This window comes from Candoia aspera, chromosome 3, assembly GCF_035149785.1.
Source record: "Candoia aspera isolate rCanAsp1 chromosome 3, rCanAsp1.hap2, whole genome shotgun sequence".
In the NCBI taxonomy this organism is placed as follows: Eukaryota; Metazoa; Chordata; class Lepidosauria; order Squamata; family Boidae; genus Candoia; species Candoia aspera.
In genome coordinates, this window is record NC_086155.1 from 66,457,567 (window position 1) to 66,478,982 (window position 21,416).

Consider the following 21,416-nt stretch of genomic DNA (forward strand, 5'->3'; position numbering starts at 1 on the left):
ATATTTGTTTATTTATAGAATTCAGAGGCCACTCCAATTGGTCATGACTTTGGGGGGCTTACAAAATACAACAATAAAAAACAGAACCTTCAAAACAAAGACATGATGTCACCAAAAAGAGAGTCTCGAAAAAAGGCAACAACCATTCAAAAGACCAGAACACCACACAAGGGGTCCATCACCCACTCTAACATAGATTCTAGATTCATAGGAGCCATATGAATCTTAGGGGGAATGGTGTTCCAGAGAGCAGGTGCCATGACAGAGAAGCTCCACTTCCTCAGTCCCATCAGGTGGCATTGTTTAATCTGTGGGACCTGGAGCATGATTACTCTATCAGAATGTTTGGGATAAGCAGAAATTACTGGAGATAGGTGGTCCCTCAAGTAGCCATAATAGGCCATCCTGCTGCATTCTGGACCAGGTGCAGCTCCTGAGTGGTCTTCAAGAATAGCCCCACACCCTTGAATTGAATTGAATTAAATTAAATTTAACTCTTCCATGTTTTTGGCTTTTTCCAGAGATTTATTAAAGCCAAGAAGTCTGTGATCAGTATTCTCCTTCACTCAAATTTATTTTATGCCCTCATATCTTCATGCTGCATGTCCCCTCCCAATAACACTGGCTCTTGCTGATAAACAAAGTGTGATGAAGAAAGATAGGAAAGAATAAATGTTTAAAGGTCATTTTTGCCCGTAGAAATTAAAAGGAATGGGGTAGCAAATGCTATAAAAAATAGTTTTATTTCTTTGTGTAAGTTTTGCAGCTGGGAATTATTGCATTCATAGAATAGTCATCCAACAAATGTTATATAAATTCCCAGGAAAAATAAATGCATCACTAATGGGATGATAAAATATCTGTATGGAGTGTGGAATAGGTTTCCTGGCTCGCTTAAGCAAGTTGCCTACATTGCTGGAGGGCAATGCATACAGATGCTACTCAGAATGCCATCTGGATGCTACTTTTGAAGATACAAGAAAAGCAAAGCAAGGTAAACTTAAAATATGACAAGGGAGTACAAGCAGTCAAATGCAAATGAGATGCATGTTGCTAGAGATCACCTAGCAACATTCAGAGAAAACATATAGAGCATAATATAATATAGGAGGGGAAAAAGTTTAGCTGCTTATGAATTCCTCTGTTAAAATGCTGCTGCTGTTTTAAAAATGGCCTTGAGCTACATTGTGTATTGAACCACAAAATTACAAACATCTCACCTTTAGAATTCATGTACTGTTATTTAAAACTTTATGGTTCTCATAATAAACTCTACTACTCTTAAATCAAACCATTCAACTGGTATCAGCCATAACTGGGTCAAATAAGTTAGATAAATGCAGTAGTCCCTTTTTCTCATAGGGATGAGAAACCTATGGCACCTGTGAGGATGCTAACTACCGTTCACAGCAGCTTTCACCCTTGGTTATGTTGGCTGGGCTGATAGGAGCTGTGGTTCAACTACACCAGGAAGGTTCACATTCCTCACTTGTCCTATAATGCATTTTGTTTTTTAAATATGTGGAAATGTGTTTGCATGTGTCACTAATAGTACTCTATAATCAAGCAAAATCTAGACTGACAGAAATCTTACAGAGGATCTATACTCATTAAAATTAAAATTAGTGTGTCTTGAGTCCGGATATCCTCATTTGCAGACAGAGGTTACCTTTTCTTTGTAGAAATAAATGATTTATCAATTGCAGCCAGGACTGAATCAGGAAAATGGGGAATGAATAGATCTTAATATAGCACTGTGAGTCGTTTGAAAACCTTCATAAAATTGTAAACAGATAATTTGGACATGTTGATGGGAAGATTAGGTTTTATTGTATCTTGAGTGACAGGCTCAGTGAAAGATATTTGTGGTTTGCCTCCTGTTGCTAAAATCCAATGACAAGCAAAACCTGACATGTGTGTATAATCAGAAGGCTTTAGGGGAAATATGAGAAACAGCTCATTAAGAAGCTTGTACTTCAGCAAGTTTTAATTTCACATGATGATAGAATTGCAAGATTCAGAAGATATGCAAAATATTGAAAGATGTCATTTGGTGAAATTTGCTTTATTCGCCTTTGCTCAAATCTATTTGAAGAGTGGGAAGTTTTATCTAAAGCAGGTCTCCTCGATTTGGTGCCCTCCACATGTCTTGGACTTCAGGTCCCAGATTTTGGCTGGGAATTTTGAAAAATGAAGTCCACGTATCTGGAGGGAAGCAGTTTGGGAAATTTTGGTTTGAAGGTGATCGTGAAAAGGTTAGGGAAGACTGACCATAATCACAACAGGAAAAAATTCAGGAACAGCATAAAGTGGCATAATATCCAGAGCCAGTATAGACAACAAATCAGTTTTGTAGCATACAAATGTTTGTAGCTGTTAAATTCAATTTGTTTTCACAGCAGATTAATTCTGACATTCATATACAGCAGCAGAACAAGAAAATAGCTTTGCTAACCTTCCTCAAAATGAAAACAAGTGCTATCTTAAATCAGCTGCACTGTTATAAAGTGCAGTGCATTAAAAGGAGAGAATAAGGGAACAATTTTCTGCTGCTTAAGTTATTTAGGCAAAGTCATTTAGACAGTCATAGGATCTACTATTATTTAAATATCCTTGGGTATGTAAATCAGACAGAGGTAAACTAGGTAACCTTGAGACAAACTGAATTTTAAATAATTGCCTAATAGAGAAAGCAATAACTAGAAGAAAATGAATATAAATATACCTGTTCGTATATATAAAAAAATAATTCAGTGCATGCTTCATTTTCTTTTCTTTTTTTTTAATAATCTATAGAAAAACTAAGTATCGAAGTGGCTATTCCATTCACGTTTGTTTTTCTGTTATAATTTTTCTTTTTTCTTTTAAAGGAGTATATTTCCCTTAATTTCTGACAACATGAATATTATAAAGATGTTCAGAACATACTAAGCTAGATCTAGAGTAGGCCCACTGAAATTAATTGGACAGAAGAAGGGCTAACTCCCCCCAATGCATCTACTATAAAAATGGGTCCATGAGATCCACAGGACACTGTGGCATTGTTACTGTGCAGATGCTGACCTTACATACTTGCATCCCAACAACTGATGCTAGTACGCAAATCAAGGTAGCTGCATGAAGATGTCATAGTGCACATTTTGTCATTTGTCCCCCACTATGGATATCTATGCAGTGGGATTTAGAATGCACTTTAATCCCACATAAATGTTTGTATAGGACTGTACCCTTAAGGGCTCCCATGCTCTCTCTCCTACTTCTAATTTCCTCAAATGTAAATATAGTAAATATGGCTTATAAAAGTAAGCAAATGCTGCAGATGTGTTTTAATACCTGCTGTGATAACTCTGCTATGGTACTTTATGAACATCCACATTTTGGGAAAATGTTTCTTCTGTAAATATATTATCTACTTACACTTACAGGTTGACTTTTTGGCACATCATAAACACCTTCTTTCTTCTGGCTAGTAGGAACCTGTGGGAGGAAAAATGTAATTAGGATCAATTTGAAAAATATTGGAAGCTCTGTTGGGAGATTAATGGATGATATGCATGACTCTGGATTTGGGCAAAACTGACACATTCTTGTAATGAATGAGATGAATGCCCTTTTTCCGTAGTTCTTGGAACTCCACTAGCCCTGATTCATACAGTATTTATTGCTCAAATTTATTATTTGGGAAGAAAAAGGAGGTGAGCAATATGTCAACCTTCTATTTGTGGGTAATGCTTTACTAATGGCTGTCCAATTAGTGCTTTGTAGGAGAAATTTGAGTCTTATAATTTGTTCACATCTGCTCTGTACTCATTAGAAGCTGGGTTTTTTTCCCCATTTGAGGATGAATAATTCAAGAACTTTGGTGGAGTCAATAAAAGAGATGCTTTTGAAACTTGTGCATTTTCCTGATTTCTTATCCTTCCAATGAATCCTTATTCTAGCTTATTGGTCCTTTCCCTTCTGTCCCAATGTATTCATTTACAGTCTGATCCTTTCTCTAGAAATTAAATTTTATTTATTGGTGCTGCTGCTTAGTTTGTCTTACATCTTGTTAGACTTATCTGAACTGGCAGCACCACCTTTCTCTCATCTCACTTTTTCTGACCTTAATTATTAGATTAGGTTTTATATTTCATCAAGTTCCATGTAATCTCTTATTTTATTACTTGCAGGTATGTTACTTATTTGAATATATACTCCACTAAGATGTTTAACTATCTGGAGACCTTTTATTTAGCCAGTTAAACTGTACATCATTTTATTTATGAATGGATTTTTATATTACTTTATACATGTACTATTATAGTTCCAAGGACTATGGAGGGGAAACTTGGAAGAGTTGCTTTGTGCTGTGGAACATTTTGTCAAGGGAAAACAACTCAATGAAGCAGAATGTAATGCCTGGATCATGTGAACTGTGTCTTATTAATACATCTTATAATTTACGAGAGAAACAAGTCTGTATACAACACTAAGAGGGGAAAGTAATCAAGGCATTAGTCTGTTCTTGAGAAGGCTGGGTTATTATCTATTGGTAAGGGCAGAAAAGTCAAGTAAAGGACACAAAGCTAGTATAAGAACATAGGGAATTTTCCTCTTAGTCATTAAAGAGATGCAGAGCATCTCGTTTTGAAACACTGTGTTTCAGATACTTTCCTTGTTTCTACTGTCTCCTTCATTAGAATTTCACAGATCTTAATTCTACAGATTCCAGATGCTTTAGAGTTATAATATCTATTGGGCACCCTAAGCCAAATGCATGTACAAGCTTTGTCCTATACTGTTCAGGAACAAACTTATGATACACAATGTATATGATAGATTTATAAATAACAAGTCCTTTTCAAATATTTAGAAGGCAGAACAGCAGATTCCTTATGGGACTTTCAACATTTTATAGCACTCATTGTGATGATAGCTACTTTGTCATGGAAGACTGGATCATAAGTGCTATGATACATTTCTCCTCTGCTTTTTGTTCTTAAGTAGAGGTGTTTCTGGCTTACTTCTCACTATATTTCATATTTAAGAATTTCTGCTATCTTCTGAAATGCTTACAAAATGAAGAGGGTTTTTTTTTCTACTCAGATTTTTATCTCAATCCTAAAAGCATTCATTCAGATATGCTTAATTGGGTAAATAATTGAAGGAAAAAGTGGCTATAGGTGACCAAATGGGGTAGCTTTATGAATTCAGCTTCTTTTTAGGTCAAATTAATATTATAAATTTGCTGATATTTTGTCAATTCATAAGATAGTTATAAAATACAAATACAGTATGAAAGAGAATAAAAATAATCACAGTAACGCACTCCTCAAAATATATCCACAGCACTGAAATTTTAATCAGTTCTATAACCGTATTTGCTACAACTTGCCCAGGACCCATAAATTACTGCTAGTTTTAGCCTGATACAATGAGGTAAAAGGTGTCATACTAAAAATACGAAGTGTCTCACTTTGTATTTTTTGGCTAATATTGGCTAATAAAATTGGCTAAGATCTATTCTTACTGGATATGGGATGAGTTACATCTTCCTCTGGAATAAAGGATGAATGAGTTATTTAGCTCTATCCGTAATAGTTTCATTAAAAGAAGTCTATCCAGTTTGTGTCCACACCAAGTATTTACATGAGAAAAGAAGCTATAGTTACAAATGCAAACAAGAGTGGGTTAAAAGGGCCACAACTTTATTGGTCACAGCTCAAGAGGTTTGTCAGTGGCAAAGGGCATAGATCCAATCATCAGCAGCAGTTTGCATGCTGGTTAACATTAGTGAGAGAAAAATAAGGATCTTCAGCCCACCACAATCTGATGGACAACCTACTGGTGGCCAGAACTCAGCAACCTATTATGTGTCCCTTTGATAAGCTGATTGCTATATGTATATTTACTGGGTATCTGTATCTTTGATAAGCTATTGCGATGTCTATTGATTTCTTTATTCCAGGCAAGGAGCTCCACCACCTTCAGAAGATGAAACCCACTTCTTCTGTAGAGAGTAAGGAAGATAACCTTGATGGAGATACGCAAGCTCTGTTACCAGGGTGATGAGGGGTAAAACGTATTTTAAGTCTACAACCGACAGATAATATTCAGAAGTGGCTCAGACAGACACCTCCTTAGTTCACTTGAACTATATACAGTAGAAGGAGGTACAGCATAATCAGACTTGCAGGATTGATGTTATCCCACTAAGTAGACCATACCGAGGAATTCACTCCACAGGAAGGCTGAAACTACTTTTATTGAGATTGGCTATAGTAACAGTAACTGTGCCAGAATGTGATGGTGCGTGCTGTTTTGGGTGCCCCATGGTTTGCCTGTGCACTGGCTCTCTGTTTCTTCTCAAGTGCAATTCAAGGCAATGGTTATCACCTTTAAAGCTTTCTATGGCAGGGGTCAGGATACCTATGAGATCATCTCTCCCTGAGGACATCTACCCCTCCCACTAGATTGGGTAGGGTGGCCTCTCTTCAGGTCCCCTCTCTTAAATGTTGTCATGGGACTTAGGTGGCAAGTATTTTTCATAGCTGCACCTAGTTTGTGGAACAACCTCCCCACTGAGGTGTGGAGGGCCCCTACCTTCCTTGCTTTCTGGAAGGCCATGGGTGAAGAACTGGGTGAGGAGGGGAGAAGAGCCTGGCATTTGTGGTTATGTGATGGGATTGTTTTGGCACTTGGTGGCTCAAAAGGTTTCTAAATTTTTTTTTTGTCTTTTACTATGTAATTGTTGTTAGCTGCCCAGAGTTATTTTATATAATATGGAGGGGGGACGGGCATACAAATATTTTAAACAAATAAACAAACGTTTCTTTATTAAAAAAATATTTTAAATTCAACAACATAAGTTGCCAATTGCTACAATTTAATGCTTTTTCAACCTATAAATATAGATCTGTACCAAGAGATTGCTTAAAATGAGATGCAGATATATTTAATAATATTGATCATCCCTTTGCCTTTTTTGGAATGAATCTACTCTGTACAGGTTTAGTATTAAAACTGACATATTTATGGAGAAAAACATAAAATGATAATAGCAATATTAGTAGCAAAATAGAGTGATACTACTGCTGTTTTATCTATAAGTGTTTTCAAAAATCAGTGGTGTAGTGGTTATGATACTGGACTAGGGCTGGTGAGATCTGGGTTCAGATTGACCATTGTTTCTTTCTAGGTGAATGGAACTTTCTTTCTAGCCTAATTTACTTCATAGTCTTGTTGTTGTGAGGATAAAATGAAAAGAGATTTCCATGTAAGCTTCCTTGATTTTTTTTTCTTTTTCTTTTTGGTGCCTTCGAATCAGTTTTGACTCCTGGCAACTGCCTTGACTAGTTCCTGCAGATTTCTTGGCATGGTTTCTCAGGAGTGCTTTTCCACTGCTTCCTTCCTAGGGCTGAGAGACAGTGACTGGCCCAAGGACACCAGGCTGGCTTTGTGCCTGAGGTGGGACTAGAACTCATGGTCTCCTGGTTTCTAGCCTGGTGCCTTAACCAATACTCCAAACTGGCTCTCCCCTGAAGAAGTAGCAGGACATAAATCTAACAGATTAAGATATCTGCCTTTTTCCAATAGTACAGAAAATTTTTGTGCAATGAACAAGTCTTGTTAGATTACTATTATGGAGTCCAAATAAAGATAAATAAAAAGAAATTATAGGTGTTGACCAAGAACAGTTTTAACTTGCCAGTTATGATATTATTCAATGCAATATTTTATTTATTTATTTACTTATTTTTCAAATTTTTGTTACCGCCATCTCCCCCAAAGAGGGGGACTCTTTTGTGCCAGGCCATTTATAGCAGTGAAAAGTGTTGAATCTCTCAATTAAAGAGGACTACTGCAACACAGTAGCACACTCTACATGAAGCTATAGTACCGCTGAAGACTACTTGGAAGCTGCAACTGGTGAAGTGGGCAAGAGCTGTTATAGCTGAGATACAGCAATATTTCAGGTATTGCACTGATTTTTAAAAGGAGTCCAGCTACAATTATGTTGCTTTTTACCTTTAAAAGTCAGATGGGCCTCTGCAAGTGTGTAAACAATTGACCCAAGGAGAATGTACTTGCAAAATAAAATTTGGAAGGCAATAGCAAACCACTTCTATATTGTTGCCAAGAAAACTATAGATTTGGCTGAAACATTCAGAGAAGCTGACATGAAAGAGGATGAGACACTTGAGCTTAGGCATCACTTCTCTAGTTACTGAGGAAGAATTCTGACATTTCATGAGCAGCTCTGGAGACAGTGATGTGGGTAGACCAAAGCTTCAAAGAAATTTAACCACAGATAGTGCCAATTATTGAAAGAAATCTTTTTCATTCTATAAGGGCACATGCAGTTTGAACCTGAAATGTGAGAACCATGAACCAAGGAAAAATTGAAAGTTGAAATGAAACCTATTAAATTAAAGCAAGTAAGTGAATTTATGTTAAATGGAATGAGTTATTTAAATCAGATGATTACAAGACAGAGGCATTCCTTTGAAGGATGAAGCAGTTATGGCACTTAAGAAAGACATTGCTAAGTATGTGCTCAACTACAGACCCAATAAAGGGCATGATTATATCTATTAAAATCAGTGCCTATCCATGGGACATCCAAGTTACACAGGGTGAAAGATATTTAAGAATTCTATATTTGAAAGGTTCTAATACAACATCAGAAAAGATGTAGTACTACCAATGGGTGATAGAATCCAAATATTGGGTAAGGAAAGGAACTAGAAAGTATATGAAAAACTAGATTGGGTATGTAGGAAATGAAATGAAGGAGATAGGATATACAGTAGGAGTTTGCAAAAAAAGCATTTCTAATCCCAGTTTCACAGCATTAACTCAGACTCCACAGATGGACATAACTGAATGTACATCAGAAATAAATTCACTAAATAATAGGAAAAAGAAAATGGAGAAATGCAATCCAGTCAGCCAGAAACCATCCAGGTAGAAATTGTGGAACAGATCATGGGTTTGCGGGGTTAAAGATAGATTTGAGGACAAGAATATAAGATCAATGTAAGATTCAGTACAATGAATTTGCAATGAAGCAGCAGCTAGTATGAAATAACTGAATTTGTAGAAACAGTGGTTCAGGAAAAGTAAAAGGGTGAGACGAGGGTGCATCGTGTTTCATTGGTTTATCTTGAACAGCAAATACATAATAAAATTAGAAGGATTAGAAAAGATGTCAGATGGAATCAAAAGTGGAAGCTGAAGTGCTAACAGTCTGCGATGTACAGATGATATTACTTGTTAGCTTAAAGTAATAAAGGCTTAAAAGGGTTGATTCTGAAAGTTAAAAATCTGGGTGAATGTTAAATATTAAAAAGCCAAAGATAATGCCAGCAAACATGCTTTGTGAACCTAGAGTTGACAATGAAGTCAAGGTAACAGAGAATTTGGGTTTCAGAAATAAAGATGGAAAAATTGCTGGAGAAGTAAAGATTTATCCTAGGAAGGAAGGCAATGACAAACTTAATATCATGAAGGATATGGATATTTATATCAGAACAAATATCAGAACAGTTAAAACAATGGTCTTTCTACTGGAAATGTATGGTTGTGAAAGCTAGACAGTGAGAAAGAAGAGACAGAAAAGGTACTTTCAAATTATAGATTTGGAGACTGTTACTAAGAGTATGATAGACTGTGAAAACTAATCAATCTTGGACCAATAAAGTCTGACTACTTTTGTAAGGTGATGACTGGCAAACTGAAATTCACTTATTTTGAACACGCTGCAAAAGGATGATGGACTGGAAAAAACAACTATGCTTGGGAATGTTGTGGGAAACAAAGAAGGGTAGGACAAAAACGGGATGAACACAATCAAAGAGATTACATGATTTTCTCTGGAAACTACAAGTTAGTACTAGCAACAAGTCAAGATGGAGGATGTTTATTTATGCATGATAGAGGGGCATTTGATTAACTAAATCTGAAAAGCTGGATGTAAAATGGGATAATATTGTGGATCTGTATGTAAAATAGAAATTTTTTAAACCATCCGTACACCTCTAGAAAGAATTCCAAAAGATTCTCAAAGTGGACTTACAATTGAAACCAGAGCTGTTTCTCTTGGATTTGATGGACCAACAGCTTGAGAAACAACATGGAACTCTGTTCTTACATATGATAACAGCAGCAAGACTCTTATATGCTCAAAGACAGAAGGATGCACAAGTTCCCTCAATGGAGGATTGGATGATTAAGTTAATGGAACTGGTGCAAATGGCTAAACTGACAGCACTGATAAGAGAAAATACTGTAACTGGATTTGTTTCTGTTTGGAAGCTGCTTTTGGACTATTTGCTTGTAACGGAAAAAAATGAAGTTCTGATTTTGGGTTTTGAAGTTTATGTGGTTTGATTTTAGAGAAATAATGTTGCTAAATGTTAAATTAATAGCAAGAGATTAACTTTTATGTGCTTTTATATCTGTGCTGGAGAAGGTCAGAAGTCACCTGTCTTTTATGTTTTTCTGCCTATTCTTGCACTGTTTTAGTTTCTCTTGTTTCTTTTTTAGGCTTGTATTCTATCTGCTCTATATTCTGTATTTTGTGTTTTAATTATATCTTGAAAATTAATAAAACTTTATGAAAAAAAATAGAAATAATTCCAACCGTATGAGGAGTCATGGGCAGATTTCACTATGCCCTTGCACTACTGCTCCTCCATCAGCTGCACTTGTTTCCTGCAGGTTTCCAGGTACAAGTCAAGATACTGGTTATCTCATATAAAACTTTACACCAGAGTGTCTCAACCTTGGCAACTTGGCATATCTGGTTGGGGAATTCTTGGAGTTGAAGTCCACACATCTTCAAGCCACCAAGTTGAGAAACACTGCTTTACACAGTCCTGGGCCTAGTTATTACTGTCTGTCTCCCAGGGACTCTGCTCATCTGTATGATCAGACAGAGTTGGCATGCTCCAGGTCTCATGGACTAAACTGTGTTATTGAGAAGGACACACGAAGACTGACTTCTCTATTGTAGCACCTTCTCTCAGGGATAGCATCCACCCCCAGATTAAAATAGCCTATACCCTTCCAGCCTTTAAATGAGAATCTGGTTCTTCCCCAAGCTTTGGACTAAGGTGGTTATGTGGCCCCTTTAGGTTGGGTGTTGCATGGAGAAGAGGGTTTATTGTTCCTTCAGAGCAACTGTTACTCTTTTCTGATGTTGTGATGCTTCTTGCCTTTTTAAGTTTGTAAGCCATTCTAGAAATGTGTTCTATTAACACACAAATAAATAAATGAATGAATAATACCATAATAAATGTTGCTGCAAAGCTGAAAAAGCACTTAAATATAAATAGGCAATAATAATTATTGTAGCAAAGGAAAAGTATTATACAGTCAAATAATTGCCATGAAAGCCTATACCTCTTATGATCAAAACCTGTTAGTATTATAAAGGGCTTCCAAAATTACAACTGTAGTCTGAATTCAGGAATAGAATTTTGCCTTCGTTCTTAATTCCATGAAAAGAACAGACTGCAACTCAAAATCTTGCTGGCTAAGTAAAAATAATTTTATCTCATTTTGGATACAATGTGGATTCCAACTTTCACTGATCAATTTGCTAACTGTGTGTGTGTGTATGCTAAACTTTTTTAAAAGGCTGGGGGAAAAATGATATCTTAAATGATGCTCTATGAACTAAATCCAAAATCCAAATCTGTACTAGTATGAAATGGAATTCATGTCTTCAGGAAAAATAAAGGAGCTTAAAAGAAACTTTAGTCTACAAAATATGCTTGATGAATTACTGGAAGCAACAAGAACACAAATGTACAAATTTTATACCTGATAAATGTTTTCTTCTGTTTCAGGCTCACGAATTGGCTCATGTCCAGCCTCAAACACAATGTACTATTACATCAGCAGCAAAAGAAGAAAGGTCAGAGGTGAAACAGAAAGGAGAAAAAGGCAGTTTTGAACTTTAGAAGAAAATAACCATCAGCAGTAAAGGAACAGCAGTCTAGGCTGGCAAAAGGGCAACTTACTTTTTTCTAAAAAGCAAAAATATGATTTTCTTTTATGGAAGAGAAATAAAAGAGATGTGAAACTTCACTAATTGTCATTGGACAACTTTCCTGCTGTTTCCTCAACAGATATGAACACCATTCAACATTGTTTCCAAAGAAGCTTACGGGTAGTTCTCAACTTACAACCATTTGTTTAGCGACTATTTGAAGTTACAATGGCCTTGAAAAAAGTTACTTACAACTGGTCCTCACACTTACGACTGTCGTAGCATCCCCATGGTCACATGATCAAAATTTGGGCACTTGGCAACCAACATGTATTTATGAGGGTTGCAGTGTCCCGAGGTCACGTGATCACCATTTGTGACCTTCCCAGCTGGTTTCTGACAATGGAGAAGCTTGTGATTGACTTAATGACCACTGCAAAAAATGCCATAAAATCAGGTGTGATCATGTGATCCCTTGCTTAATTACTGCATTGCTTAATGATGAATTTTCCAGTCCCTATTGTGATCCTAAGTCGAGAACTACCTGTACATATTCCTTTTAGTACTTTTAATCATAGTTAAGAAAAATGGAGATGGACTTCAGCAGTCAGTTTATTTTAAGTGCCTGGTTTCTGTACTGATTCTGAAGATGTTCTGTGGGAAACAACAGTACTAATACTAATTCTAATTATCATCTACTTATTCTTTCTATTTTTTTGGAAATACAATTTTCTTATACTGTATTTTCAAAAACATTCCTTCCTTCTAACATGTTTCTATAGTTCTTTTGTTTTGAAAATACTGCTAAAGGCCTGAATTCTGTTTTTCATAAAAACATATAACAACTTTAAAGATTTGTTTCTCAGTGGTGAAGACCTGTTGCTACTGATCTTTCAACCATATTAAAAAAAATTGTCCTTTATTTTAGTTAGCACCATTTTTTCTTTTCTTCTTATGTTCATAGTTTTTATTTAAGCTATTTAAACACTTGTGATTAGGATCAAAGCTACATGGATTTTACTTGGTTCCCATCTTAATTAAGATGGTATATAGATTTATATACCTGTCTTTTTACATTGGCTTCACTCACAAAAGCTAAGTCAGAATTTTTAACCATCGCTGATTAAATTAACAATATGCATGGCATTCATTGAATGCAAAGCCATAATTGAAGAGTTTACACATCCAAACATACACACACTTCCCAAACCAACATTATAACTCAGCATTGCAAACCAGGCCATTGATTTTGAGGGCCTAAATGCAACTAGCAGAATCTTAATTCATACCAGAGAATTGGTGCAAAATGTACTAAAAAATTTCAAGAGAGTAAGGAGAACAATCTTACAGCAAGCAAAGGGGAAAATCTGTGGTACAGGTTTCCAAGCTTCCTAGAATCTTTTGTCTCACTTTGTCCTTGGAATTGAATTTCTTGATCTTCTAATTACCATATCCAGTTTTTAAAAAATCATTTTTGGACAATGTATGGAGGATTGGCTAAAAAAGCTGGAACTAAGGTCTTCCTTGATCTACCTTGAAGCACCTGTCTTCTCTCCTATTGCCACAACTACTTACAACTACTTACAAAATACATACTTTGGACTTCTTTCTCTGCCTGCAAATTGTTAGATATGGGACACCCTATTTCAGGGACAGAAAACTGGATTTTTGTATGTCTTTTAGTAAAGGTAAGGTAAAGGTTTCCCTTGACGTAAAGTCCAGTCGAGTCCGACTCTAGGGGGCGGTGCTCATCTCCGTTTCTAAGCCTTGGAGCCGGCGTTGTCATAGACACTTCCGGGTCATGTGGCCAGCATGACGACTCGGAACGCCGTTACCTTCCCGCTGAAGCGGTACCTATTGATCTACTCACATTGGCATGTTTTCGAACTGCTAGGTGAGCAGGAGCTGGGATTAACAACGGGAGCTCACCCCGCCGCGCGGTTTTGAACCGCCGACCTTCCGATCGGCAGCTCAGCGGTTTAACCCGCAGCGCCACCGCGTCCCTGTATGTATGTCTTTTGGAGAAGCATAAATCTCATTCTTTCTTCTTAGTGTGTGTATTTGTTTATTTATTTATTAATCAATGTATTAATTTATTTATTAATCAATGTATTAATTTATTTATTAATCAAATTAATCTTTAGCATGAGCAGATGTAGCCTCTCATACCATTTCAATAACTGTCCTAGATTATGATCATAGGCAGACTCTCACCAGCTCTGGTACAGAGAGAATACCTGCTTGGCAGCTGTGTCATTCCTCAAATGACCTCCCAAATCAGTAAAATTAATTCAGAATGACTCATCTTTGAACTTAAAGCTTTCTAAAGAGATGGTTTATTTGCTTTAAAGTAGTTAAGTGCAACTGTCAATCTCTTAAAAGGACAATCTCATCACACATGTAAAAAACTATAAATAACCCTGTCAAAAAGGAGTTAATATTTTTGAAATTACTTTTCAATTGATGCTATGTATTATTGCTAGGCATTATGTTTACATTTCAGTATTAGCAACATGTTTCTTGTTCTTTATTATGAAATTTTCTATTTTTAATTTTTTGTTGCTTTTTTAAAAAAAATAAAACATTATTCTGAAATCTTTTTTATAATTTTTAGTCCTGTCCTTGATACCTTTTTGATATATTTTTGAAATGCTGAAGTTTTGTTTTATAATTTTATATTATTTTATAATTAAATCATAACCCTGTTTCTGAAACTTCACAAAAAATGGCTTTACCTGATTAAAAATTACCTGATAAACAGGATCCTCTACATCTTCTTCCAAAATTGTCTATCACAAAGAAAGTCAAAGATAAAGACAAAAAAAGGAGAGAATATGAACAGCAGATGCCTAAGAGCCATATTCATGATTTAAAGCATAAGGGAACTGCATAATAGATAGATGTAAAATAGATATTCACATTTGCATGTGTATTCTCAACCTACAATGTATATAATTATGTATGAAATAACACCAGAAAAAGCATCACACAATTACTCCAAAAATCTCCAAGTCTTAGAATATAATATGTTTATTGCCAAGTCAACAAGTTCACATTATTAAGTTTCTCACTACAGCTAAGATTGTTTTAATCACTGTCAAACATTATTGTAGCAACACCATCACTATCATCTTCAAATACAGAAAGGGATATTGTATAAAGATCAGTTTTCAGTTTTTTGCATCACAGGCTCTGTATCACGAAATGGAACCAAATCAAATGCATATTAATTTTTTGTACTTGCCTACCAAAAATATTAAAATACCTGATATACTGCTTGTTCACATTGTTTATCTTTTTGTGCCTTCTTCTCCAGTTCTTCTCTTTGTTTCAACTCATAAATAAGTTGGAAGAGATCTCGCAAATCCAAAATTACAGGTTCTGCCTACATGCAATACAGAAACAATGAATATTGTATGTATGTATGTATGTATGTATGTATATGTGTATATAAAGTATGTATACAGTATATGGCGTAGCTAATAAAATACGGCATTTCTGATGTCATTTAGACCTTATTTTAGATAAGGTCTAAATGACAATAATCAAACCATTTAGTTTCTTACAACTACACTGAAATCAATGAAATTAGTATTGTTTTGCAAAGGGTTACCCATTGCAGGTGGTCCTCGTTTAACGACCACTCATTCAGCAACTGTTTGAACTTGTGACAGCACTGAACAAGTGGAATTTACAACATTTGAAGTTCTAAGGAGGTTGGCAACCAGCCAGGATTTCTGACTGTCCCAGCGTCTTGCGGTCACGTGATCATGATTTGTGATCTTTCCTGCAAAGTCAATGGGGAAGCCAGCAGGAAATCAGAAGTCACAATCACATGAAGTCCTTCTTAACAACCCACATGGTCCTTGCTTAACTATGGTGACTGGGGACTGTCGTACCTGCCACCTTTAAGTGGTACAATCACGTGATGTTGCACTTTGAGACTGCATCATTTAGTGACAAAAATTCCAGTTCCAATTACCATAATTAAGCAAGGGCTACCTGTAAACAAATTAAGCAGGAATGTTTAATGGTGCTAAAATTTGAAATTATCTCGTTCACTAATGGAATTTGTTTAGTGTGTGACATTTAGTTATATTACAAACTGAGCACTATTTGATCTGTATTTTTTTTTCCTAGCTTGGCATGTTCTGTCCATGTACTCAACGAATTACTGTAAAAATGAGCTGCTTTGTGTGCACATTTTCAGAACTACTTTCTTGTTAGTTCCTTATGCTCAGCTAAATTTTCACGGCTGGCAGGGAGGCAACATGACTTACAAAGCAAACCAATTTCTTTGTGAAGAAAAATTCAGTGAAAAATTCCTTGCTCTTACTCCATGAATTGCATAATTAACCCAGCTAAGTCATTTTTACAGCTGAATATATTTTTATTATTTGTATGCCACCTACTTATCAGACTTACTAATGTTTTAGTTGTGATTCTATTTAATAGTCCATGCTATTTAAGCATAAATTTAACTTATTATATATCCCAAATGAAATTTTCAATTTAAAAGTATTATAAGAGATAGCAATAACATTGGTTGATTACATATTATCTTAGATTGAAACTGATGTGTATTCACATCAGTAAATATTGTACCTTAACTTGGCTTTGTAAACTTACAAATGCAGCCTTAGGCATCTCTGTACGATGAGTGGGAGGGAGTCCCATCTATACTTATTGAACTAAGTACTTATTGTACTTTGTTTATATTGGTCTAGCTGCAAATTTTATCTGGGTGAAGGTTCATTTCTATATACTGTGAACTAATTATATTTGCAAATTAATGGTAATTAAAATTATGAGCATAAAAGATGTTGCTTATATTTATTAACTTTTTTTAAATAAAAAGAAATCAAGAGTAGGCCATGCAAAATAGCTATTTGTTTTCCACTATTTTCTATCTAAACGAGTGGAGGGGACTAAGTAAACTTATTTGTATTCAGCTAGTGTATACAGCTTAATTAGAAAGGAAAATAATTACTAATTAGAAGGAATACATCAAGAAAAAACTGGGAAGGATGACTGTGCTCGTTTCTTTCTGAGACCAATATTGCTAAACTATCATTTCAGAACATTTATGCAGGCACTTCTGACAACATTATATACTACATAAACAGTGCTTGCTGGCTGCCCTGTCAAACCAGCAGTGTTCTAGACAGAGCTATCAAATTAAGTTAATCTATAGAAAATGACAATAAGCTTGATACTTACTGCCTGGGCTGTTTTTATTGCCACAAATCTATGATTCCCTTCCTTTCCACACACATATCCAAAAGCCCGATGGTCTGTGATATCCTTTGCGATGTATGAAATTTCATGTACTGCATGATGGTGCTGTAGTAGCTGTTAATAAACAAAGTACAAGGACATTTTTAATTGAAGCGCAGGTTTTGACTGAGGCACATGATTTATTTTTATGAGGATAAATCTGAAAAACAAAAGTCTCGCAATGAAAAGCGCAGGTTTTGACTGAGGCGTGTGATTTATTTTTGTAAGGACAGATGTGAAAAACAACAGTGCCACAATGAAAAGCAATGCTTCCAGCACATTTTCTTCAAGATTACATCTGAATGGTTTGATCATATTTATAATCATTTTCATGCTTTAGGTGCTTCATCTAGTGGTTTGTTTTCAGTTAGATGATCCTTCCTCATCTGTTATCACAAGCTCTCTGACTATTGTGTCAAACTTCAGATCTTTCAGTGACGGGTTGCTTTTCTTGTGATCATTAAGACAGCTTGAGTTGTAACAATTCCTTTACCATTCTTTAGTATCTTTCAACTGGCCCTTCAGAAAAACCTACCTTATGGATGAACATGTGCGTATATCCTGAACTAGCACTGAAATTATTATTGCTAGTCTTTAAATAAGATTTAAAGGGCAGTCCAGCTGGTTTCTGGATCTTTATCTCTAAAAAATCTTGGGCAAATTCTGCACAGAGAAGATGCCAGCACTAATATATACTTATTTATATTACAAGGTAAAGGGCGTGCAAGTGGACACCTGTAGCCTCTAGTTGGATTTTTAAAATAACATGTTTATGGCGTGGACAACAAGGCAACGTGATATCCTTATGTGTTTATTTTATTTCAGTTATATACAGCTTTTTCTCAGATATGAACTGCATCACAAAATATGGTTCTCCTATATACTCAGAATATGCAAATTTTGTATACACATTCAGATGGAAAGAACTTCTCATTCATTCCTGTCATTTATAAAGTAGCTTACCTCTGCTTAACTCAGGTCACTATCCAGTGACTTAGCATGCATTTTTGCAGTATGTGTCTGTGTTGGAAAACTACCTTCCAGGTGTCAGGTCCTGCAGCCACCATAATGCCAAGGGTAGGGAGAATGCCTTCAGCAAAGGATCGTTACCTTGTCGTGGTACTGGAGCTTGAGCACCTCAATGATGCCATGAGCTAAACCGTGAAGGGCCACCCAAGACGGGAAGGTCATGACAGAGAGGTCAGACTAAATGCGATCCCTGGGGAAGGTAATGGCAACCCACCCCAGCATTCTTGCCGTGAAAACTAAATGGATCAGTACAACCAGAGATATGTCGGTATACCATCGGAAGATGAGACCCCCAGGTCGGAGGATGGTCAAAATGCTACTGAGGAGGAACAGAGGATGAGTTCAACTAGCCCCAGACGTGATGACGCAGCTAGCTCAAAGCCGAAAGGAAGGCTAGCAGCTGACGGTGCTGGTGGTGAATGGCGAATCCGATGTTCTAAGGATCAACACACCATTGGAACCTGGAATGTAAGATCTATGAGCCAGGGCAAATTGGATGTGGTTATTGGTGAGATGTCAAGATTAAAGATCGACATTCTGGGCGTCAGTGAACTGAAATGGACTGGAATGGGCCACTTCAGATGACCACCAGATCTACTACTGTGGACAAGAGGACCACAGAAGAAATGGAGTAGCCTTCATAATTAATAGTAAAGTGGCTAAAGCAGTGCTTGGATACAATCCAAAAAACGATAGAATGATCTCAATTTGAATTCAGGGCAAGCCATCTAACATCACAGTGATCCAAATATACACCCCAACCACAGATGCTGAAGAAGCTGAAGTAGAGTAGTTCTATGAGGATCTGCAGCACCTACTGGACAACACGCCTAAAAGAGGTGTTATTTTCATCACAGGAGACTGGAATGCTAAGGTGGGCAGTCAAATGACACCTGGAATTACAAGTAAGCATGGCCTGGAAAACAAAACGAAGCAGGACATAGGCTGATAGAATTTTGCCAAGACAATTCACTCTGCATTACAAACACTCTCTTCCAACAACCTAAGAGATGGCTTTATACATGGACTTCACCAGATGGACAACACCGAAATCAGATTGACTACATCCTTTGCAGCCAAAGGTGGCGGACATCTATACAGTCAGTAAAAACAAGACCTGGAGCTGACTGTAGTTCAGATCACGAACTTCTTATCGCACAATTTAGAATCAGACTAAAGAGATTAGGGAAGACCCACAGATCAGCTAGATATGAGCTCACTAATATTCCTAAGGAATATGCAGTGGAGGTGAAAAATAGATTTAAGGGACTGGACTTAGTAGATAGGGTCCCGGAAGAACTCTGGACAGAAGTTTGCAACATTGTTCAGGAGGCGGCAACAAAATATATCCCAAAGGAAGAGAAAACCAAGAAGGCAAAATGGCTGTCTGCCGAGACACTAGAAGTAGCCCAAGAAAGAAGGAAAGCAGAAGGCAACAGCGATAGGGGGAGATATGCCCAATTAAATGCAAAATTCCAGAGGTTAGCCAGAAGAGATAAGGAATTATTTTTAAACAAACAACGCGCGGAAGTGGAAGAAGACAATAGAATAGGAAGGACAAGAGACCTCTTCCAGAAAATTAGAAACATCGGAGGTAAATTCCAGGCAAAAATGGGCATGATCAAAAACAAAGATGGCAAGGACCTAACAGAAGAAGAAGAGATCAAGAAAAGGTGGCAAGAATATACAGAAGACCTGTATAGGAAGGATAACAATATCGGGGATAGCTTTGACGGTGTGGTCAGTGAGCTAGAGCCAGACATCCTGAAGAGTGAGGTTGAATGGGCTTTAAGAAGCATTGCTAATAACAAGACAGCAGGAGATGACAGCATCCCAGCTGAACTGTTCAAAATCTTGCAAGATGATGCTGTCAAGGTAATGCATGCTATATGCCAGCAAATTTGGAAAACACAAGAATGGCCATCAGACTGGAAAAAATCAACTTCTATCCCCATACCAAAAAAGGGAAACACTAAAGAATGTTCAAACTATCGAACAGTGGCACTCATTTCACATGCCAGTAAGGTAATGCTCAAGATCCTGCAAGGTAGACTTCAGCAATTCATGGAGCGAGAATTGCCAGATGTACAAGCTGGGTTTAGAAAAGGCAGAGGAACTAGGGACCAAATTGCCAATATCCGCTGGATCATGGAAAAAGCCAGGGAGTTTCAGAAAAACATCTATTTCTGTTTTATTGATTATTCTAAAGCCTTTGACTGTGTGGACCATAACAAATTGTGGCAGGTTCTTAGCGGTATGGGGATACCAAGTCATCTTGTATGCCTCCTGAAGAATCTGTATAACAACCAAGTAGCAACAGTAAGAACAGACCATGGAACAATGGACTGGTTTAAGATTGGGAAAGGAGTACAGCAGGGCTGTATACTCTCACCCTACCTATTCAACTTGTATGCAGAACACATCATGCGACATGCTGGGCTTGAGGAATCCAAGGCTGGAGTTAAAATTGCTGGAAGAAACATTAACAATCTCAGATATGCAGATGATACCACTTTGATGGCTGAAAGCAAAGAGGAACTGAGGAGCCTTATGATGAAGGTGAAAGAAGAAAGTGCAAAAGCTGGCTTGCAGCTAAACCTCAAAAAACCAAGCTTATGGCAACCAGCTTGATCGATAACTGGCAAATAGAGGGAGAAAATGTAGAAGCAGTGAAAGACTTTGTATTTCTAGGTGCGAAGATTACTGCAGATGCTCACTGCAGTCAGGAAATCAGAAGATGCTTAATCCTTGGGAGAAGAGCAATGGCCAATCTCAATAAAATAGTTAAGAGCAGAGACATCACACTGACAACAAAGGTCCGCATAGTTAAAGCAATGGTGTTCCCCATAGTAACATATGGCTGCGAGAGCTGGACCATAAGGAAGGCTGAGAGAAGGAAGATAGATACTTTGGAACTGTGGTGTTGGAGGAAAATTCTGAGAGTGCCTTGGACTGCAAGAAGATCAAACCAGTCCATCCTCCAGGAAATAAAGCCAGAGTGCTCACTTGAGGGAACGATATTAAAGGCAAAACTGAAATACTTTGGCCACATAATGAGAAGACAGGACACCCTGGAGAAGATGCTGATGCTAGGGAGAGTGGAGGGCAAAAGGAAGAGGGCCCGACCAAG

The 21,416-nt window shown here is 36.9% G+C and overlaps 1 protein-coding gene across 2 annotated transcripts in view; it reads right to left on the bottom strand.

Moving 5' to 3' along the window:
* Window positions 1-21,416, bottom strand: part of DAB1 (DAB adaptor protein 1) — a 269,541-nt gene that overhangs the window by 50,038 nt on the left and 198,087 nt on the right. The window contains exons 6-10 of one of the 2 annotated variants that reach the window (XM_063298018.1): window positions 17,201-17,332; window positions 15,246-15,365; window positions 14,731-14,769; window positions 11,812-11,877; window positions 3,418-3,477 (exon numbers count right to left, since the gene is read on the bottom strand). In XM_063298018.1, the coding sequence (XP_063154088.1) occupies window positions 3,418-3,477; window positions 11,812-11,877; window positions 14,731-14,769; window positions 15,246-15,365; window positions 17,201-17,332 (417 nt within the window). The remainder of the gene's footprint in view (window positions 1-3,417; window positions 3,478-11,811; window positions 11,878-14,730; window positions 14,770-15,245; window positions 15,366-17,200; window positions 17,333-21,416) is intronic. The other variant, XM_063298017.1, reaches the window with a different exon arrangement.